Source organism: Centroberyx affinis, unplaced genomic scaffold (assembly GCF_046629955.1).
Source record: "Centroberyx affinis isolate AG114_WGS23_722 - 3 ecotype Tasmania unplaced genomic scaffold, CSIRO-AGI_Caff_v1 ptg002102l_1, whole genome shotgun sequence".
Classification (NCBI taxonomy): Eukaryota; Metazoa; Chordata; class Actinopteri; order Beryciformes; family Berycidae; genus Centroberyx; species Centroberyx affinis.
Window position 1 is genome coordinate 473,317 of NW_027280428.1, and position 21,711 is coordinate 495,027.

The 21,711-nt window shown below is 40.4% G+C and overlaps 2 protein-coding genes across 3 annotated transcripts; one reads left to right on the top strand and one right to left on the bottom strand.

The window, feature by feature from the left end:
- Window positions 1–3,588: 3,588 nt before the first annotated feature.
- Window positions 3,589–5,262, bottom strand: LOC139654523 (zinc finger protein PLAG1-like). Its single transcript, XM_071531618.1, has 2 exons — window positions 5,015–5,262; window positions 3,589–4,795 (listed from the first exon to the last, which is right to left on the bottom strand). Exons 1-2 carry the CDS (start codon window positions 5,260–5,262, stop codon window positions 3,589–3,591), a joined length of 1,455 nt encoding a protein of 484 aa, XP_071387719.1.
- A 4,724-nt stretch (window positions 5,263–9,986) lies between these two features.
- Window positions 9,987–14,788, top strand: LOC139654521 (coiled-coil-helix-coiled-coil-helix domain-containing protein 7-like). 2 transcript variants are annotated; one of them, XM_071531615.1, is made up of 4 exons: window positions 9,987–10,261; window positions 13,196–13,255; window positions 13,353–13,451; window positions 14,374–14,788. In XM_071531615.1, exons 2-4 carry the CDS (start codon window positions 13,202–13,204, stop codon window positions 14,476–14,478), a joined length of 258 nt encoding a protein of 85 aa, XP_071387716.1. In that variant the 5' UTR covers window positions 9,987–10,261; window positions 13,196–13,201; the 3' UTR covers window positions 14,479–14,788. The 2 variants fall into 2 exon arrangements, with proteins under 2 accessions (XP_071387716.1, XP_071387715.1); XM_071531614.1 differs by lacking the exon at window positions 9,987–10,261 and adding an exon at window positions 10,988–11,120.
- Window positions 14,789–21,711: the final 6,923 nt, after the last annotated feature.

The following is a 21,711-nucleotide window of genomic DNA, read 5'->3' on the forward strand; positions in this document are numbered from 1 at the left end:
ATAAAGTGAAGTGGAGCCCTGCCAGAGGAAGTCAGAACATGTGGTTGTGGACATTTATTTTCACCATCAAACTGGTGAACTGACACTGAACCGTTCAGCATTATGGAGCCGAAAGTTTGCTTACATTTGCGTTGTTTCTGAACGTGGGGAAGCAGACCTGCGTTTTGGGTTACGATGGGATCGGAAAGTTGTAAAACATATTTTACATCCAAGTCACACCTTGCGAGAGTTTGCACACATAAGAAAAATGATTTATGTTCTAGAAAAAAAAAAGCCTGGATTCAGGCTTCAAACCTGTAACGACAATCTAGATGTGATACAGTCGCTCAAAAAAGTAGCCCCATAACTATAAACTATAAATGTTGTGCAACACTATTTTTTTCAAACTACATTTGTTTCTGATTTTTGTCTGGATTCTGTGCAAAGTATTCTGTCAAAAATGTCCCTCTCCGTTATTTGAGAAGCAAATATCAAAATGTCAAACTGGAATACTGCAGAATTGGACACGAAAAACTGAAACTGTATTTTTGCAAATAGAAACAAAAGAGTGATTTATATTTTCTTTGAATCCTTATGGACTAGACTTGAATGTTGTCCAGAAGTGACCTACATTGTCCATATTGTGCTTGAATCCACCCTATGCAGTGGTCTAAGATTTTATGGCATCATTTAAAAAAATATACTAGAAGGTGAGCTTAACCATTTCACTATAAATGTGGTTTTGCATATATAACAATAACCAATATTTTAGCATAAAGTCAGTGTTACTGCTCTAAACTGTTTGGATAGCTCTGGGAAAACACACAGAACCTCAACCTCTACTCATGGCAGTTTTAGAAACTACAGTAACAGTTGTTTAAATTGAAATAACTCATTGTATCTTAAGGAACACTCTATTCATCTTACAATAAAATAGCTGAAATGACAAATCTCTGTTTGACATATGATCTTCTTAGCAATTGGGGAAAATTTCAGGATACTGGAAAGTAATATTATGTTGCTGTATGCAAATATGTTGGGAAAGACCATTTCTTTCCTCTGCAAACCCATGGTGTAACACTATGGAACACTATGGATCTGATAGTAATTAACTGGTATATCATTATGGCACCTTTAAAAGTGGTGAGCCGTCTTCGCAAAAGTGATTTAAACACTACCACTATGGGGCTCAAGGGGTCGCTAAAGTCGTCAAATTTCCAATTCTACTGGTAGCAGCTTTAAGAAAACTAAAAGGGGGACCAAGTCAACCTTGTTCGAGTCCCACACAGTTCTCAAGCCCTCAATGTCCAGGTCTCAAGTCAAAGTCAAAGCTAAAGGGAACGGGACTCAAGTCCATGCTTTCGAGGTCACAGATAGAAACGAGTAAAACTTTCAAACGCAAAGATGCAAATGCTCCGACGAGAAATATCCTATGTAACACTGCTCCATCCGTTCTAGTTTTGCTCATTCATTCGCTCATCCCGTCCAATTCAGTCAGCTGCACCAAAGGAAGAACTACTACAGAAAACTAAGACCAGCCAGGCTGACTCTTCATTTGAACAACCGCACATACTGTAAGTAAGCCAATGCATCTCAGCTCATCGCTGCTCTATAGGCTTCTACAACCTTTTCAGAAATTATAGACATGTTCACAAAGGTGCTCCCAAGCCAAACAGATCATACAGAACTGCTGACGACAATCACAAATAATCACAGCTCTGAATGTGTGTTTGAGGATAAGTGTTCAGATCAGTCATGATATATAGCTAATGTAGCCTTTAAAGCCTTCAAGTTATTGGAGTGTATTGATTATAGCTGTACATGTATAAACACTTGAAAGGTTATGACTTGCAGATGCAAATAAGCTTTTTGCAACTTTCTCATCCCGTCACAACTTAAAATATGTCTAATTGACTCCAACTTTCACAAACAATGCAAACTAACTTTTTACAGCCTCAAACTACATGGAAAACCCAAGTTGATTGTATTGATGGCCAGCTTTTACATCAAGGGCTCTATCAGTTATTTGGCACTACACTTCTTAGAAGTCTAAATCCTACTGTACCAAAGTGAACACCAAGGTACTAAAAACATGACAGTAACATCATGAAGGAGATACTTCATGTGTCTGATGATGCGTTTTTGCATTTCCTACACAAAACAGTCCATTTCCATTCATTTCCTTCATCCACGAAGGAGTGCTTGTTTTTTTGTTTCCTTGATAGAACTGGTTCTATCGCTTTTCATAAATAAAGCAAGATGATATTAGCAACGGGAAAGTAGGAACAGGTCAGTAGCCATGTTTAAAACCATCAGCAATGGCACATTTAGCCTAGTTTAACTTGCCTAATAGCGTGTGATGTACTTCCTTGGTACTCACTCCTAAGACAAAACACTTGGGTAGCTCAGATAGATCCTTTTCAGCTAGCCGACTGGATAAGCCGGTGGCACTTCAACAGTGTATGGCCATGTGCCTTTGTGTGCCATGGTTAAGAGTGTATTGTCAGATATCAGTGTGGAATTGTGTGTGTTGACCCAGATACATGGTTGATCTTAGCTCTCCAACTGGGGTCGCTGTGTCTCTAATGGAGAGAGAGTTTAGAGGGGAATACTGGAAAATGACAGCCCTTGGTGTCTACTTACTCCTAAGTTAAAATACACTGACCAGACTAGTTGGAGATGGATCCTTTTCAGCTATCTGAATAGATAACACTGTGCGATTTAACAACTAGCAGCCATGCTTGTTTGCGTTTGGTTGACTTTGGTTTGGGGCTGGGGGGAGTACTATGGAGCTAAATAAATGACAAATTTGAGCTTTTATGAAAAAGCCCCCCTGTTGAAGACTTAAGATGAAACTTTGCCACGGGATCTACCAACTACCAAAGTGAAATTTAAAACCGTAATACTGCTGCTCAGTAGTTGCTACTCAGTACCTAGTCTACAACAACGTGGATGAACTTCTGCTTTGTGGATTGCTTAAAATCCTACCACACATAACAAAAACATATAACAAAAAGGTCAATTGTGATGACATTCAGCATCACAAATGTTCAAAGTGCTATATGAAAAACAATATACAATGCAAAATCTGCACACTAAGGTCAATCTATTCTAAAGCATGGGGGGTTAGGTATAGAAAAAGGGAAATATCACTGCAATCTCATTTCTATTTTAATTCATCTATACTGAAAACTCTCCAAATCCCAACAGATGAATTAATGTGTGAACTGACATGGCTGTCGCTGTCAGTGTTAGAGAATAGTGGTGGTGAGGATTTGCCAACTCTCAATGAACGGTTGATATTGTAACAGAGTCAAAACTTCAAAACATCCCAACAGTACCCATTAGAAAGCTGTGTGGAGGTGCATGTGTACTACTGTCAGTGCTGATCGTCACATATGTAATCTGCCGCTTGTGTCAGTGTCTGCACATGTTATCATATTCATTGGACAGAAGTGCTAATATCTTCAAAGAAATGTGTTACTGGCATCGTTAATGTGTCCAGAGTAGCCTGGGTGTTTTGTCTGCTTGCTGGTGTGTGACATGTAGCTTGAAATGCGTGTAAGTATGTGTTAGAGTACATGCGTGCCGGGGGCAGTACATACTGGATCACTGAAAAGCATGATGGAAGCGGGGCAGTGTGGTGGGTGTGCTCAGGTTGGATATGAAGGAGGAGGTGAGCCCTTGGAGGGGGCCTTCTGCAGCCTCGGGGCCGTCGGGGGGCTGGGGGGGCAGCTGGACTAGAGGCGCGGGCTCCTCGGCGGGCGGGTAGGGCACGCCCAGCCCGCCGCTGCCCCCCGCCTGGCTGTACGGCGGCCCGTTCAGCGGCAGGAAGTTGAAGAGCTGCGAGAAGTCCAGCAGGGAGGAGGACGAGGCCAGCGAGTCGCCCGCCGCGCCGGCCACCACCGCCGCCGCCGCCGCCGCAGACGTGGACATTTTGGACAGGGAAACCTCCCCGCTCGCTTCCTCCAGCACGCCCACCTGCGGTTCCAACTCAAGTTTGGAGGTGGCGAGTTGGGTGTCTTCGGCCGCAGAGGACGAGGAAGGCATGGCGCTCTGCAGTTCCATCAGGTAGGTCTCCAGTTCTCCCTTTAGATTCTGCTCCCGCTCCTGCGAGGAGACGGTGTATGAGGTAAAGTTGGAGCCCAGCGGGTACTTTAGAGAGAAAGGGTGCGTCGGGTTGGGGAAGGGCTCTGCGTCCAGGACGGGACCTGTGTACATGTTGAGCTGGAGCTGCCTGGGTGCCAGCATGCCCGGGAGCTCGCCCTTGATGCCCCCGGACGCCAGGTCGCAGACAAAGGGCTCCAGCGAATCGGCCGGCTCAGTTTTTACCCTCAGCAGCTCCCGCGCGTGGCTCTTCTTCACGTGGCGCGTCAGGTGGTCCTTCCTGCCGAAGCGCTGGGCACAGTACTGACAGAGGAAGTCCTTGCGTCCGGTGTGCACCACCATGTGGCGCCGCACGTCCTTGCGGGTGTAAAATCGCCGTTCGCAATGCTCGCACCGATGCTTTTTCTCTTTGGTCCCGCCAGAGGACTTGCCGGCGTGCGTTTTGAGGTGTTCCAGAAGCACCCCGGTGCTGGCGAACGGCTGCAGGCACACTTGGCAGGTGAGGTCTCCGCTGTTGGCCGCGTGAAGGGCTAGGTGGCGCTTGAAGCCCAGCTTGGTGTTATAGCTCTTGCCGCACTCCTGACAGGCGAACGCCTCCTTGTACGGGTCATGAGTGTGCAGGTGATTCTTTAAGTGATCCTTGCGATGGAACATTTTCTCACAGTATGAACACTTGTGGTTTTTTTCTGGCGAGTGAGTTGCCATATGCCTTTGAACACAGATACATTCTATGAGCACTCAGTATTTCTGCAATCATCTAGGTGTTTTATGTAGGCATGCTATTCATAACACTTAAAACACATGATCTCAAAGTGCAATGGCATTCATCAACAAATCATCTTTGACTACTAAAGAGCACTACATGACAAATGGTGTAAAGAGAGAAGCAACATGCTGCAGCCTGCTATATATGGCCGCTTGTCTGTACCGTAGCAGCTTGTATTTGGAGACGAAAGCCTTGGTGCAGTCGGGGTGGGAGCAGCGGTAGGGTCTTTCTCCTGTGTGAGAGTACGAGTGCACCTTCAGCTTCTCCACACTGTTGAAAGCCTTCTGGCACACTTGGCAGGGGAAGTTCTTCTTCGGCTTCCCCTCGGCTCTCCTGCGCCTCCCGGTGGCCGGCGCGAGCTTGGCTTTCTCCAGGACGTGGTCACGGTGGCCCTGGGTTCCCGTGGCCATGGCACCCTAAGGCAGACCGGCTACATGGACAGGGGCGCGGTGCCCGGCTAGTATTGATGCGATTGCTCTATCCAGTTTTATGTGCTCAACACCGCCCGGACTCAGGGGCCTGAGAGAGAAAAAAAAAAGGACAGAGAGAAAGGGAAAGACAATTAGGGGAATTGGAGGGTAACACTGTCATCTTTACAGCAGGAAACAAACCACTCAAACTAGTGCAAAAAAATCGACCAAAAACAGTTTTGTGAGTACATTTTTTTACCCAGTTGCTAATTCAAAATGTACTCACCATATATGCACATAAGCAACTCATTTTCATTCTTTATACATCCTGCAAACAAGTCACCATTGGGCTAACAGCACCAGTATGTGGTTTAGTTATGGTAATGTGACATTAGTACAGCCTGTCTGCCATCCCTGTGGCAGGATTGATTTTTATTTTTTATTTTGATATACTTTATTGATCGCCAAGGGGAAATTCTCTTTTCAGCCTCTGGTTGGGGTGCAGGCTCAGCCAGCTAGTGCCATGTCCCTGCAGCAGGTAGGCAATACGCATCTTGCTCAACAACAGGACTGATCACAGTCGGGAGACGACCTCACTGACCACATGGCCATTTTAAAAATGGCCGCCAGAAGTGCTTGAGGCAAAATCTGGGAATGCTCTATAGCTAAAACTACTTCCGGGTACTTCCCCTATATGTACTGCGTTATTGAAAAACTGCACAATGATATGCATTTGCTCCTCTACTAGTATCCAAGTTCAACTGCAGGACTGGCATTCGGCCAGATGCAGAATCTGTGAAAATCAGGCATGTTACATTTTTCAGTGTTGTTCTAAAAATCGCTGTTGGCTGATCCCAGACCATCTGGGACTCCATACTAGGCTAAACTGGAGTAAAATTAAGTTAGCTTGAATTATTATAAGCCTTCATTTTTCAAAACAGACAAGTCTATAGAATTCCAACTCTTGCCCAAACCCGACCAAAGTTGAAAAGCAACATTTCGATTAATTAAACATAACCAGATGAAACCCTGCTGAGTAAACACAGGACGTATCTAGCAGACAGGAAAAAAGAAAATCAGTTAAATAGATTACATGCACTGCCATACATAACATTGATTGAGTGCAGCGCTGACAGATCAGTGGTCCTCACATTACATTATCATTAGAAACTCACAAGTGAGACATCGGATTGAAAATCCAGAGGTGTAGAAATAACACAGTCTTCACAGCTACAGGGTTTACATGAACATGAACAGCAATCATGTTGGGAAATGAATCCAAGTTGGAAGATTCTCCTATTCTTGTGACAAATGATTAAGTACAGGATGCACTTCCAATTTCGCAGCATGCTATAAAACCAAACTTTCAATTTTCTTTATCATCACAATTGCATCCAGTCTTATAAAATAATGAAGGGTGACATTATTCCTTATGCCTCAGCTTTACAATGTGATAAGGACTGAGATTTGTGTCATATTGTAGTTGTTAAATACTCTTAAATATAAAACTTAAAAACTTACTTTGTAGCTCTAAAACTCAAGAACCATTATAAAAATCAATCTTTGTGCACTTTTCAATTTAAACAGACTTAATTCAATCTTCAATCTGTATCTTCAATGTTTACAATTTTATTAATTTAAGTGAATTACTGCTAAACCCTACAGTGATAAATAACATAGCAAACTATTTTGCCCTAATTACGGCTTATCAATGCTTGAAATTTTAAAGAGCTTAACCCATTTAGCCTTTTAAAAACAAGAGTAAAAAAGTCACATATTATTTAGCAAAAGAAATTATTATGTGATCACAAAAAAATGATTTTTATCCTCATCACTGGCCCATTATATCAATTTAACTGAAATTTTATTAGGACACATACTTGTAAACAAGTCTGTGAATTTTCTCTGTTTTTATGCTTTAAGATTATATACAGCAGATTCATTCTGTACCTCTGCTCTTTTGTGCACTTGCCTAAACTACTAGTTGCATCTTAACTTTCTATGCTAACTATACAAAATTAGGGGGAAAGAAACCTGAAATATTTTTACTCCAGTAGAAGTACAATTACTGTATTGTAATTAATAGGAAATTAATTTCAGTCAAGTAAAAGAGTAGCTTACTAAAAAGGTACAAGGAGTTAGTTACTTTTAAAACAAAAATCAAAGATTTTATGCATGTTCTTAAGATGTTAATTAAGTCAAGTAATTTAGATTTTTATTCTAATTGGCCTAGGGTTTGGGGATGGTTGTCTTACAGCCTGTAACAACACATAGATCAAACTTGAGGTTAAGTTCACAATAAAGGGGTTTTAATGTAAATTATAGATTTCAGTGTTCTTAGTAATCCTAGGACAAGAAATAAAACTTGCTCAAAGTAGGACAAAATAGTTAAAAATGACTCAAGTAGAAGTACAAGTACAGACTCTCAAAATAATTACATTGATTTAAAATTCTAATCTAGTACAATAACTACAGTAGCTAGTTTAAATGCTTTGTTATCAACAATATTGAAAATCCTAAATCATAGAAGTGAACAACATAATTTTTGGTACAAGTGATCTGGTAATCAAGCTGATATTTTGCGCTAATCTATCAAAAACAAGGTGTTAAGCAGGAAAGTGTCACTGTTATTATTTGTTTTAGGTTATGCTCTGCATGCAGGACATGGAGACAGAAAATATTCTCTCCAACTTTCTCATCCCTTCATGAATCAAAACACAGGTCCACTTCTGTCTTTTCAAACAATATAAACATAAAGAAACCCTTTTCAGCTTCAATCACATTTATCTCATGTCAGCCAGCAGTCCTTAAAATATCCAAGTTTCTGTCACTTCAATGCAAAATAGAAGAACATCTTGCAACCCATAGTTTGGGTTATAACCTTTTGTTGCCATCAGGATTACAGATTAGGACTTCAACTGATCCATATACTGCATTGCTGCACACAAACACAAATAAACAACCAGCAAAACAGACTAGTACCACACTGTAAACACCCAGCGTTGAAATTATGAAAGCACACTGACAGATTCCAGTTAAAATGTACAGTGGGAGTCCAGTGGAAGTTATAGGACAGGTGTAAACACAGACATGGAGACTTGAGCCAACATGGTCAACATAATATCAACAGTCTTCCTCTCAGAAAGTGATACCATCCGCACTATCATCTCATCCAACAATATCTGGCTGCTTCAAAATATGCCACAGAATGCTCTTAAAATAAAACTGAACAACCCCCCCCCCCAAAAAAAGAGGCTTCTAATCTATAAGGAGCAGTTCTGGACTTTCTCTACAAGCTTCCACAGCTATATGCTCCAGTGGGCTCCAATACAATGACATTGCACTGGATAATATAAGCAGCTATAGGATCATATCTATTACTAACATGCCTCTTGCAACCTGCCACAACAATCAAAGTGAGCAGAAGTTGATTTTTGCCCTCTAACACACTTCAGATAGGCTGTTTAGGACACACACTGCACAATCAAAATCTTAAGCATAGCCTAATTAGTTTGCCTTAAGTTCTCCCTCCATTTTGGTGCTTTATTGACAAGCAATTTCTTTCCGTTTCTTGTTTGCTAGGCTTCCACTATGGATCGCAGCCGAATTGGCACCTCTATGAGAACGTGATCAATACCTGCGACGGGTGAAAATGTGATAGCAAAATAGCCTAAAAGCAGAAATAGCATGATAAAAAAAAAATGTGTCATTGTAGCGTACACATTGGTTGCATTCGGCGTTACAGTTTTGGTAAAGGAGATGCTTCAATCGATAAGGATATGTTTACACTGCTTATGATGAAGCCTACATATATAAGGCACAATTAAAAGTGAACGCGGACAGCGGGAATATTGACATTATTATTGAATCCAAGTGCGCCTGTTGCTGTCGGTGGTCATCGCAGTGCCGTTGTTATTATATTCCAAAATAACTAAACTAAGAGAGTCTGTGCAAGTTCTCGCAACTTTTCTTCATTCTACTGGTTCCTACGCTTGTTAACGTTCGCGGACATGCGGCGTGACACTAAAATCACGAATGACATAATTTATTTAAATTTTTTTCTAGACTTGTGCCTTCCCTTGGTTTTCTCTGTGGTCCCAAACTGGGTACTGATTAACACAAACTTTTTTCCCCAGCTCACCCCTCTCTCATAATTTAAATAACCCCGATATTTTAATTCAAGAACTGAGTAACAATTTACTTAATTTACATCAAACTTACCCCGGGCGCTTTAACATCCTTTCTGTTGAGTTTTTCTTGACTTTCAACTATTTTCCGAATTTTTAATAATTTTTTTCTCATATTTTTTGCTAGACGCGGCGGGCCTGAAAATTGTTTGCTTTCCCCTCTTTCCAGCAGCCATTGTGTATGCGCTGCGATGCAACCTAACTACAGTTTAGCCACGCCCATCTCAAGTTCCTCCCCCTTCTTATTTTTGATTTGTGTAAGGTGCTGTCACTTTCATTTCAATGTCATTTACAGTCCCTTTTAATAAAACTCAATTTTTGGACTCGCTAGAGATACTGTCAATCGTTTTAACTCAGTTTAGTTTCATTTACAACAATAGGAGGGCTAAGATGTCAGCCAGTCATTCCTATTGGTTTATTGGGATGTCATTCTGTGAAGTTGTTTCGCGTGCAGCGTCTCCTATTGGCTGATTCTGGTGTCAGCTCTCAGTGACCGTGTGGCTGATTTTCCTGGTGCGCTGTTGAGCAGAGAGCAGATAGTTGACATGAGCATGACGGGTAGGCTATAGCTAGTGTAGCTTTACTACATGTACAGTACACTGTCGATTTTAGAGAGCGAGAACTAGCCTTGATAGCCATACCGAGTAAGTGCATTTATGCCAAAATAATCCCTTAAATGCACGAGGTGTGAATAGGCTATTGGCCACAATTAGCCTACTTGTTTCTATATTGGATAGCTAACCTCCATTGGTGGGGAAACCAAGGTGCATCAATAAGTCACTACCGGTGGATAAAGGTTGGAATTTGTAAAGGTAGGCTTTAATGCTGCTTTGCTATACCTCGGCTTTATATCTAAGCTCAGTTCAGTCATGCCAGCTCTACAAAACCTTACAGACTTTCCCCGTTAGCCAGGTGCGTTTGCTAACGCCAATGAAGGTCAACTTAGATAATGTTACATATCCGCAATGGGACCTATGGGAGACCTACTTTCACGCCAAACTCCATTCAAAAATCTGGCAGTTTGAAGTTGCTTCGCTTGTTGGAAAACGTACACACCTGGTAGACGTGACTTTGGAGCTTTTCAATTCGGCATTCATCCAATACACCATGCGGCAACTTTAAATAAAAGTACAACTTTTATAATAGGTTTGCATTTCATCCCACATCATCTTCCACCAAAATATAGCTCACATTGCTGTATGGTAGCAAGCAGCATGAACTAATTCAAAAAAATGTTTTTTTTTATTGAAATAAATTGTTGCTTGTGGATTATATGTATGCCGAATTCACCAGGGGACACCATCGACTCACGAAAAATCTTAATTTATATTCTACCAGTTATGTATGTTTGCCTATAAGCAAGGCCACATTAAAATGCCGGATTGTTTAATGGAGTTTAGCGGGATTCTCTCCATATTATAGAACGACATGCATCAGTGCATGGGGAGACCGGGATAAGTTGTCTTGGGGGCTATCTAAAACTGAAAGGTTTAGAGAAAAATGTGACATTATACAAATGTTTCCATCTGAGCAAGTAAATGGTTTCCTATAGTGGTTTCAGTCTTGAGATGAGGGGCAAATTTGTGTTTTTGAAACCCCAAAATATAAACGTGAAATCTTGACACTGCTTGGTAAACCAGAGAAGACGTTGTACCTGTGTGATACATGAAGGTGAGGGTTAACTAGCATAACAAGGATTTCAACAAGCAGATTTTGGGTGAATCTAAGATTTGTTGACCTGAGTTTCAGTTTAATTTGCATTGAACAGTGTACTTTTAAACTCTACTTAACCACGTGTATTATTATTAGTGTTAGTAGTATTATTAAATGAGTTGGATGCAATAATGTATATTCAAAATTGGCAGTAAGCATCCCAGCACCAGAAATATTTGAGTGAAGTGCGTCAGGCTTTTTCAATATAGTCTAGTCCAGCTTTTAGACACTCGACTTTAAGCCAGCTCTACAATGAAAGGAGGTGGGAAAAGCAATCGCTGCCCAGACCTAATGCAGGAATAGTGCTGAAGATCAAGATCTCTCCGTCCTCCACTCTGGACAATGGTCCAAGCTGCAGAGGCAAAGGATGGAGAGCAAGCCAGCAAAATAACTGAGAGAACTAACCGGCTGACAGCAGGTTTGTGGCCGGATAGCGTGGCAATAGGCGGGTTATATCAGCAGATCTCACACACAGTTGCTTCTAGTCACTCACCGGATTGATAGCAGTTGAGAGGAGTAAAAAAAAGGTGAAACGGTAACGAACTGAGAACCATCAAAAGTGGCTGTTCAGCAGTCGCTCTCTGCAGCAATCCTTTGGCTGCCAAACTGAATTTCTGCAGTTTAAAGTGTAGGCCGTGAAAACAATGGAGCAAGAGGAAACGGAATAAAGCTCATTTCTTTCATTGTGTGTATGAGCACCGGCTTTTCCTGACGTGACCAGGGCACAAGCTAAACCTTCAGACTCATACAGCGTCTATGGTTACAACTTGTCTGAAGAGGCTGATTAGATGGTGTTGCTTATGATCAAAGCTGCTTAGCTAACAAGCCAACTGCAATTTTATTTTAGGAGATTTTAATATTTGTGTTGATTACATTTAGCCTCATTTTCCAGATTGCCATCTCTCCCTGATGAAATTGCTGTTGTTTTTATTTTTAAACTTTAGATAGAATAAATATTTTAGATGTCCTGCATTTCACATAAACTTTTGAAAACATTGTTGTAGCGCAGACCACACTAGCTTGTTGTTATCAGTAGCTCCAACTAATTTGTGGAATGAGTTGTAAAGCTAGCTTATTAGACACTCAACAGTACCCTGGTTGCAGAATTTTGTATTTTGTATAGCTGTGCCAGTTTGTTGATTGAAACAGGGCGTTATAGTTAGTATGACAAGAACGACAAACAAAATATAATCTTGCAATGTTTCTAAATTGGTCAAAACATGTCTGACGCTCAAGGTTAACATGAATCAAAGATCACTCATATTTTCTGATACAAGCTAAACAGTTTAAGTACCAATAGAATTAAGATTTTCTGTTGGTCATGTAAGATAAGAGCCAGTCTCGTCCCAGAGATATCAACCCAGTTCCTCACCCTATCAGTTAGAATGGCATGATCAGTCGTGTTTTAGGCTATACTTGGCTCTAATCACCAGAATCTGCATTCAACAGGAGATCATTAGTAATGCTGAGAAGGGAAAGCTCAGTACTGTGACGTGTATTAAAAAAAAGAAAAAAAAGAAAGTTAAATTTCTTTCAAAAATGGTGTTCCTTTCCATCACCTCTAGGAGTTTCTTATATTACATTAACCCAAAATGTAGCTGGAATAGGCCCATAACTTGGAACTAGGTCTATGGTTATTAACTCTGACTTAAACAGCAAAACAAAGACTCCTGTCCCATATTATATATTGTTTTGATTTTGTTGGGACTGTAAATGGAAGGAAGAGACCTATAATCCTTTAGAGACAATTGTGCTGAGCCATGCTGTTAATAGAAAAGCTGCATCCAACTCATCAAACTTGTCAAGTATTTTTTTTGGTTCTCTGTAATGTAGAGGGGAAATCAACCAGTCTCTGTGAATATGAGAGCTGTTTTCTGGGAAATATGTCCCACAGTTATATGGATATTTATCTTGTTAAAGTTGCATCACCTGAAATGCACACAGGCAGGGAAAATGGTGCTTATGTGGAAAACATGACTTGAAAATTGTCTGTGCAACAACTGAACCTCTTAATATTGTCCGTCTCTACACAGATCCAAATGGATAAAAATGCACGAAAAGTTCGGAATCAAGACATTAACCCGTGCATTGAAGTAAGCCGACCGACCCTTTACAAAATACCATGCCATGTGCCAGATATCTGCCTGCTGTTGGGTTGTGTGAGATAACGTTTCTGAATGTCTTTTCCAGGAAAGCGATGGGTCTCAGAAGTGTTTGGACGCCAACAACTATGATAAGAATATGTGTTCAGCATATTTCCAGAGATATAAGAACTGTAGGAAATATTGGGTGAGCCTCATTTTCTTTCAAGACCATATATTTTTCCTCAAGAAAAGGAGAACAAATTGAAGAAACTAGTAGAAAATGGTTTTAGACAAGTATTGTGATTTTTGTTTAATTTTTTTTAATCAAAATTGTGCATGTGATATCTGTGCATGAGAGTTCATGAACAGTCAGTCTTAAACATTCGCTGTCCTGATGCAGTGTTTACAGAAACCAATGGTAGCTGTTGGCCAGATGTATGGAAGAGGATTAGGGCCACATGTGAAAAATTTGAGTTCTGAGTAGGGCTGGGCAATGTATCGATATATCGATATATCGATATCGTGATATGAGACTAGATATCATCTTAGATTTTGGATATCGTAATATCATGATATGGCATAAGTGTTCCTGGTTTTAAAGGCTGCATTACAGTAAAGTGATGTCATTTTCTGAACTTACCAGACTGTTCTGTTCTATTATTTGCCTTTACCCACTTAGTCATTATATCCACATTACTGATGATTATTTATCAAAAATCTCATTGTGTAAATATTTTGTGAAAGCACCAATAGTCATCCCTACAATATTGTCGCAATATCGATATCGAGGTATTTGGTCAAAAATATTGTGATATTTGATTTTGTCCATATCACCCAGCCCTACTTACAACTGAACATTTAGCCCACTTCGTAGAAAATACCGAGATATATATCGTGTATCGCCATTCAGCCTAAAAATACTGAGATATGATTTTTGGTCCATATCGCCCAGCCCTAGTTCTGAGTTTAAATTGTGACTTCAATCTCAAAATTTGGACTTTTTTTCCCTTTTTTTTCTCAGAACTGAACTACGTTTTTCACACATGGCCCTAATCCTCTTCCGTACAGATGTGAAGTATTTTTACATTCGGGGGGGGGGGAATCTCTTCATCTTTGTCTCCTTGTAGCACAACATCATGGTGGGGAGGAGGAGAGACGGTGTGAAGCCGGACATGCCCACCGCTGCGGAGCGGCAGGAGATCCTCGCCGCTATCGGAGGCAAGCCGTACTGAGGACTCGGCAAAGTGACGCTCAGAGGACTCGAGAGCCCGGGACTAGGCTGCCAAATGTTGGGTGTACCTGTCGGGGTTTATACTGCGATCCAAGGCCTTGTCTGTTGTTTCGAAGCTCCGGTCGAGTGGAAGTACCTGCGTGTGGCAGGTCGTTCATCTACAATTAAACGGAAAGAAAGTCCCAGCACAGAAAGGCGAGATACAGGAGTTTTTCAATCACTAAATTTGCAACTGATTGCAAATTTATGGAGATTTATCAATGTTTGTGACACAAACAGAGCGTATATGACAGGAATTAAAGAACTTCTGAAGCTGTGAAAGGTGTTTGTTTCCATTTTTTCTTTTCACTAAAAGATCTACAGTATATATATATATATGTACATATTGAATTGTGATGGTATTAGAAAACCAAGTACTGTGTGTATATTCCATCATGTATATTTGAGGTCCTCAAAAATTAGATGCATGATTGAGTCAGTGAGTTACGTTGTAATATTCACGACATGACACCCTTTACACGAAGAGCTCTGTCAGACCGTGGATTCCAGCCTGTGCAAGAAGAGGGAGAAGAGAAAGCAGACTGTTTGGACATCAAGATCAATATGACTTCTCGTGGTGTGTGCCCCCAATAAATAAGTGGAATGTGAGTATTGTATCCAGTCATTGTTTCCCCAATTTTTGGATGTTCTGCCTCACTCTGTTTTGTGTGTGCAATCCTCATGTGAGAATTCCATCGTTGAAGCGCATGTCTTTCCCTCACATAGTACTCCCATCAAGGTGTCAGATCTCCATTAGACACAAGTCTGAGCTTTGAGAAATCTCATGTACCCCCTTTTTTTTTTTTTAGATGTTTTTTTAATTGTTGCGGTTGCCCAGATTGATTGTATCGGAGACCAGCACATCAAGTAACCCATTGGCCTTGAGAGGTAAAGCCAGGTTCTGATTAGAGGATTTGAAAAATTGTAACCTATGGACACATTTCATATTTACGGCCGTCTTTCCAAATTTTTCTAAAAATTGTGTGTCCTACAATTCTAGAGGAAATCACAGTTGACGGGCAAAGACACATTTTTACACATTACGTATACTACACAATTTTTAGGATTTACTTATTTGGACTGGGAATCTCAAACTCCCCAAATCTGTTCATGTAAAACTGAAACTGAAAGCAACAAATCTATGTTGACAGTGCAATGAGCAGCATCTAATTCATTAAAGGAAGTATAAGTTTAAATTTAACAAACACATCTTCACACAAGTATACATTTTCACACAATTCCCATAATCCTCTTGTATGCAAATTCATTTCAATGATGTCACATCATGGGAGTGTGCTTCTGAGTTGTTCATGTATTTGCGTGGACTGCTGCCATACAGTGATTTATGTAGATATATGCAGAGAGCTAAATCTTATGATGACACACAATGTAGCATTTTATAATAAATCACATTATGTAAACTAAGCTGCATGTATGCAATATGCCATAAACTATGTTGTTAGCAACAGTTCAGTCAATAACATTAACTATAGCCAAGTGTTACTGTATTCTTCCTGGAAGAGATTAAGCCAGAAAGATGAGATCATATTCAAATAAATGATTGGTCCATATGTTTATGCCACAAATGTGCTGTGGGACTGTACAGAATCTAGACTAGTTTCCATGAATGAATGAACATAAGTGATTCCCTATCTTCTTTTGTGTCCCCTTATTTTTTTTATTTGACCATTTGGCCAGGCAAGAGACTCGTCATACACCTCATACTACAGGACCTGTGCAGATTTGGTGCCATGAAAATCAAAATAAAAAAATAAATAAAATAAAAAACAAAACAAAAACGTGTCCATTTTCACTCCAACCTTGACAGAAATCCCATCATAATCTATAGTGGCGAAACGGCCAAGATTATTGTTTGAATTGATAGGTGTGATGGCCCAAATGACAGAAAAATAAGGTAGGCTATAGGTCGAGAATACCTAGAATGATCCTTTGATGTTTGCATTCACGGTTGTTCAAGTAGTAAAACAAATAAATGAGGAAAAAGTGAGGCTGAAAGTGAAAGTGTGAACTGTTTAACTCTAGATTCAACCAAAACATTGATTTAAGAGTCGACATCCCTTGATATGATTAAAGTAGGAGCACATTTTTATTGTTAATACTGCTTTGCCAGCTGTCATACAGGCCACGCCCACATAGTTAATAATAATTAGCAGCTAATCTTAATTAACTTCCTGTCACTCTGATGCTAGTTAGCCTCCGGATCGCCAGACTGCCAAACCGGACCGGACTCTATAATCACAAGTATGTTCTTCTTCAGTGGTTTTACTTGTCAGCTGCATTTTTTTTTTTTACTTTGTGGATTTAATTTGCTCTCCAAATGTTAATGATAAAACTGCCCACATAGAGACAAACTGCGGACAGAGAAAATGGATGCACAAGTTATGAATGAAAAAGGTGATGGCAAAATTAAGAAAATTTAACAGATTAATTAAAGTCATATATGTATGCATACACGTTTTATACATAGCCTACACCTTTAGGAATTACATTTTACAGCACTTCCAGAGAAGTGCAATGCAATATTCTAGTTTCCAGTGATAATCTTTTCTAGATTTGTTCAGCAAGAGCTTTGGCTTGGCATAACATCCTGAAAATGCTGTAGTGACTTTGTAATGTGCCATGAAATAATATACAGTATATAGTGGATATTATACCAGTCCCCTATTAGCCCTCTATACAGGTCCAGCAGCAGTCAATGCTTTCTCAAATGCTGTATGGAATACACATAGAACATACAACACAAACTAGTGTCAGTTCTTGTGCTTTTGAACAGCTGGAACAAAATTCATTCTTGGTGGTTAAATGACAGTAAAAAAAAAAAAAAGTCTGATTTACAGGTACATGATTTACAGAGGTAAGGCAAACACACAATAGAGTTGTCTCACAGCTGTACTGTAATTGTCATGGTCAGGTGCTTTTATTCATGGACAAACTGTGTTTTTAGGGTCATCGCCTTCCATCGACCTGATCATGGATGCCTGTGTGGATCTCTGCTGCTCATTTGGGTAAGGGTTAGGTTCTAAAGATTTTCATGAACTTTCCTGGCTGGCAAAACAGGCTATATGCACGCATTCATCCCTTGATCTCTTGCAACCTGTATCCACTCTGTAGAGGCTTTGCAGTTGTGTCATCATGTCCAATGGAGAATTGGCTGTATGCAAATAATTGCTGAATAAATAATAACCAGACTAGAAATAGAGACAAAGCAGAAAAAGATTGTTGTCTTGTGACTGTTGATCCATTCAGTAACATTGTAAAATGAATAGTGTGATGAGGTGGATTTGTTTCCAAATGTAGGTTACTGTGACACAGTAAACTGTCTTGTCTTTAGCTCTAGTCTCTACTCCAAAACATGAAGAGTTGTAGCTTGAGAAGAGTCAGCTCAGTTAACCTGAACAAACTGTTAGCTAGCTAACTAGCCAGCAAGCTAATTTAGCAAATGTTACTGTTAATATGCGACTAATAGCCACAACTAACACTAATGTTTACTTCTAGGCTACTAGATAGTTATGGTTAGCTGCTAGCTAACAAGCTGACATTATCTAAACACAAATCCGATGAATCAATGGAGGAATAATCAGTTCCCTGTCAAAAGCAGCACAGATATTGACCATGTCTGTCTGTAACTGTTGTCCAAGAGCTGAGGACCTCCAATATGGCCGCCAGAGGGTTCCTTACCTTCACCTGAAGCCCACTATAATATCGAGCTGAAGTCGACATCATCCCGCCTGGCTCTGGCTCACTCCTGTGTATTCCAGTACATTGCAGATTACTTGATCTAATGCCGCTTTTCCACCACATGGTGCCGGCTTGACTCGACTCTACTCGCCTTTTTTGGTTTTCCATTGGGCAAGTACCAGGTACTAGGTACCATATTACCTGGTACCCGGTACTTTTTTTGGTAGCACCTCCGTCGAGGTTCCAAGCGAGCTGAGGCGATACCAAAAGGTGACGTGAAAACACTGCAGACTACTGATTGGTCAGAGAGAATCGCCATCATTGCGCGACACACGGGACATGTATGTTAACGTTAGCTACCAGGTTAGCTTACCCTCTTGCGTCGCCTTTGAGCAACCAGAGAGCAGTCTTTTGTCTTGCTGCCTTCAGCCTAAGCAAACAACTGACAGCACAGGTCCCATTCTGAGACATGTTATAGACCGAAGTGATTTATTCCTCGGCCTGATTTTGGTGGAATTCAATCAATAGAATGTATGATTAAATGTATTGACGTTCATCACACTACGCTACCCAGCATCCGTTCGATACAAACAAGGCACTTCCTCGTTTGAAATTCTCAAAATATGTTGCAGAGAACTTTCAATGCCAAGCTAACATGTTGGTGCTCATTTGAACTCCTCCTTTGGTGATGGAACAAAACCAGACATCACTTAGCTTGCTAGTAAACCGACTTGCACCAAAAATTGTGTAGCTTGCAATGGTTATGGTCTTTGGCTAGTGTACGCTGTCAGACAGTGACAGTGAGTACATTAGTACATGTTAGTACACCAGAATAAAGGTGCAGTAATTTTGGTATGCTCCTTAAAGTGAAGAGAGAGGCATGGGGAATGGGAGTCATTCCTATGTTCCCAGGGTCCTATGTTCCCCAGTTCTAGGCTTAGGGTTAGGGTTTAGGGTTAGGATGTGTGTTAACAGATTATTGAACTGGGGAACATAGGACCATGGGAACATAGGACCCTGGGAACATAGGACCTTGGGAACTTAGGACCCCGGGAACATAGGACCCCGGGAACATAGGACCCCGGGAACATAGGACCTTGGGAACTTAGGACCCTGGGAACTTAGGGACCCTGGGAACATAGGACCTTGGGAACATAGGACCCCGGGAACATAGGACCTTGGGAACTTAGGACCCCGGGAACATAGGACCCTGGGAACATAGACACACTCCCGGGAAATGTTCCATAACTGCACTTGCATCTTGCACCTATGTCTTTTTCCTCAAAACTTACAAAAATGTCTGCATCTCACAATTCATTTTCCGTGGCTGTGGAAAATCGCGCTAGCCACTAGTAAACCATGTGGGACGGTCTTGGCTAACTTTTATTGTGAAACAGATACTTTACAACAGATACTTATTGTAGACTGAGGCTGTGCACTGTACAGGTATAAATGTGAAGGACATGTGTAATGCAATAATATTCCAGATCTCCAAATGTTTTTTTCAGATTACCTGTCTGGATAGCACCGCTGCTCCATGCTGCCAGGCGCCTGAGGACCGACCGCGCCCGCCGGAAGAAGGTCTACAGACTTATGCAGCGGAAACTGGTCGGTGCTTAAGATGCTGTCGCTGCTCTAGATTGTGATGTTGAATTTCCCTTGAAAGGCCAAAGGCAATGTGCAAACGTCATCTTTGTAACCACGTATCTGGCGAAGATACACGCATAAGATGATAAAGTCCATGATCATAAATTGAAATAATTCATCCTCTCATTCAAACACTGTTTTATCCAAAAAGTTCAAATTTCTTTGAACATACTGAAACCCAGGTTTTTTGATGCGCCAAATATAAAGTTGGCTACATTGATAGCAGAGTGTAAATGTAATAGTGTTTCCAATCCATATACAATGAATACACATACATAAATAAACACTCATATAAGTAGTTTCTGTTAGTTGTATTGCTGGATTTATACAAAGACAAACGCATGTAGGTTGTAGCATTGCCATTGGATGAATGTCCTAATCAGTATAAATCTTCACTTTAGCACCTTAGCATTCCCATACATATCTTAGGAACTGTTAGGAAAGAGTACGAGAATATCCTACTCCAGTAGAAGTATTGTTACTTTGCTGATATTTTACTTAAGTAGAAGTAAAGGTACTGGTGTAAAAATCTACTGAAGTAAAAGTAATAAAAAGTGTCTCATTTAAAATGTCCTCAGAGTAAAAGTTCCTGAGTTGCTTTTTAGAAAAGAGAACGTTGTTACAGTGAGCTTTTTCATGTGGTTCTAAAAGGACGAGAGGACAGAGTTCAAACTGGATTCTTTTAATTGGAGAAATTAGATTACATTATAAAGTGCACAAACAAAGTAAAGTCAGATTACTCTTCAGATCACTGATGGAGAGCCACAAAATCTGCACTCCGAAATGGATGTGAATTGAAATGCAGTGATGTACAATTAAAATTACTGAATCAAAAATGTACAAATACACAATAAAGCAACTCAATTACTGTAACGTGAGCAAATGTAATTCATTACTTCCACCCTTGTCAGCATCTAAGTGACGCTGCCTTCCCTCGTTTGAGTCACATATCTGGCGACCTGTATTCTGATTGGACCACATAATGCCACGCTCCATCTCGGGTTTCTAGACATCATCATCCAGCTACAGCTGAAACAGAGCTACTCTTGACTCCTTGGCAGCCTTAAATCTTCAAACAAATTGAAATTGGCTGTAAAGACTTAACTTAAGGATCTCTTTCTAGATGTTTCACAAGGTTGGTGTGAAGGAGGGGAACCTTGGCCAGCCCACCTATGTTTACCCTGATGAGGTGAAGATGCTGATGCGCTCCGTCTTCCCACAAGACATCTGTGACTTTCCAGACCCCTGCCACCAACAGGTCAGGATTTCAGCTTTTCAGCTTTTCTGTGTAGAAGTACTGATCTAGAATCTAGCTCAGGCTTTCAGGTAATAATGAATTAGATGGCCAATGGGTCCTGGCTACTGACTCCAGATCAGCTCTTCTACTCTGAAAGTTCACCATCCACACACTGAAGAGACCTGGTATCAGATGTATTAGCAATGTATGCAGATTTGGAGCAATTTTGACAAGAAAATCAAACCCTCACATACAGTCTAAAGATTATTTTTTTTTTAGAAAAGTCAGACAGAGAAAAAGTAAATAAAAATAAAGTTACATGTGCAGGTGAGGTAGAAACCCACTACAGGCTTATCTAAAAACATACATATATATATATATATATATATATATATATAAAATAAAAAAATAACGATACAAAATAAAACATCAATTAACATGCATATCTTTTACATGCCTAATCATGTTGTAAAATTTTAAATAATATAGGCTGCTATAAATAACGGCAAAAAAGGTTAAAAACAAAAATCAAGATTATTCAATACAAAATCTTTTTGACATCAAAGCACTTTTGAGTCTCATTTTGTATATAGACAAAGACAAAGAATCAGT

What these genes read in the sequence shown, in the direction of transcription:
- LOC139654523 (XM_071531618.1), bottom strand. Translation starts at nt 5,262, where the DNA reads ATGGCCACGGGAACCCAGGGCCACCGTGACCACGTCCTGGAGAAAGCC. An exon ending in TCCAAATACAAGCTGCTACG is followed by an intron (nt 4,796 to 5,014) that starts GTACAGACAAGC and finishes CTGTGTTCAAAG; the next exon opens with GCATATGGCAACTCACTCGC.
- LOC139654521 (XM_071531614.1), top strand. An exon ending in ACATTAACCCGTGCATTGAA is followed by an intron (nt 13,256 to 13,352) that starts GTAAGCCGACCG and finishes TGTCTTTTCCAG; the next exon opens with GAAAGCGATGGGTCTCAGAA. An exon ending in AGAACTGTAGGAAATATTGG is followed by an intron (nt 13,452 to 14,373) that starts GTGAGCCTCATT and finishes GTCTCCTTGTAG; the next exon opens with CACAACATCATGGTGGGGAG.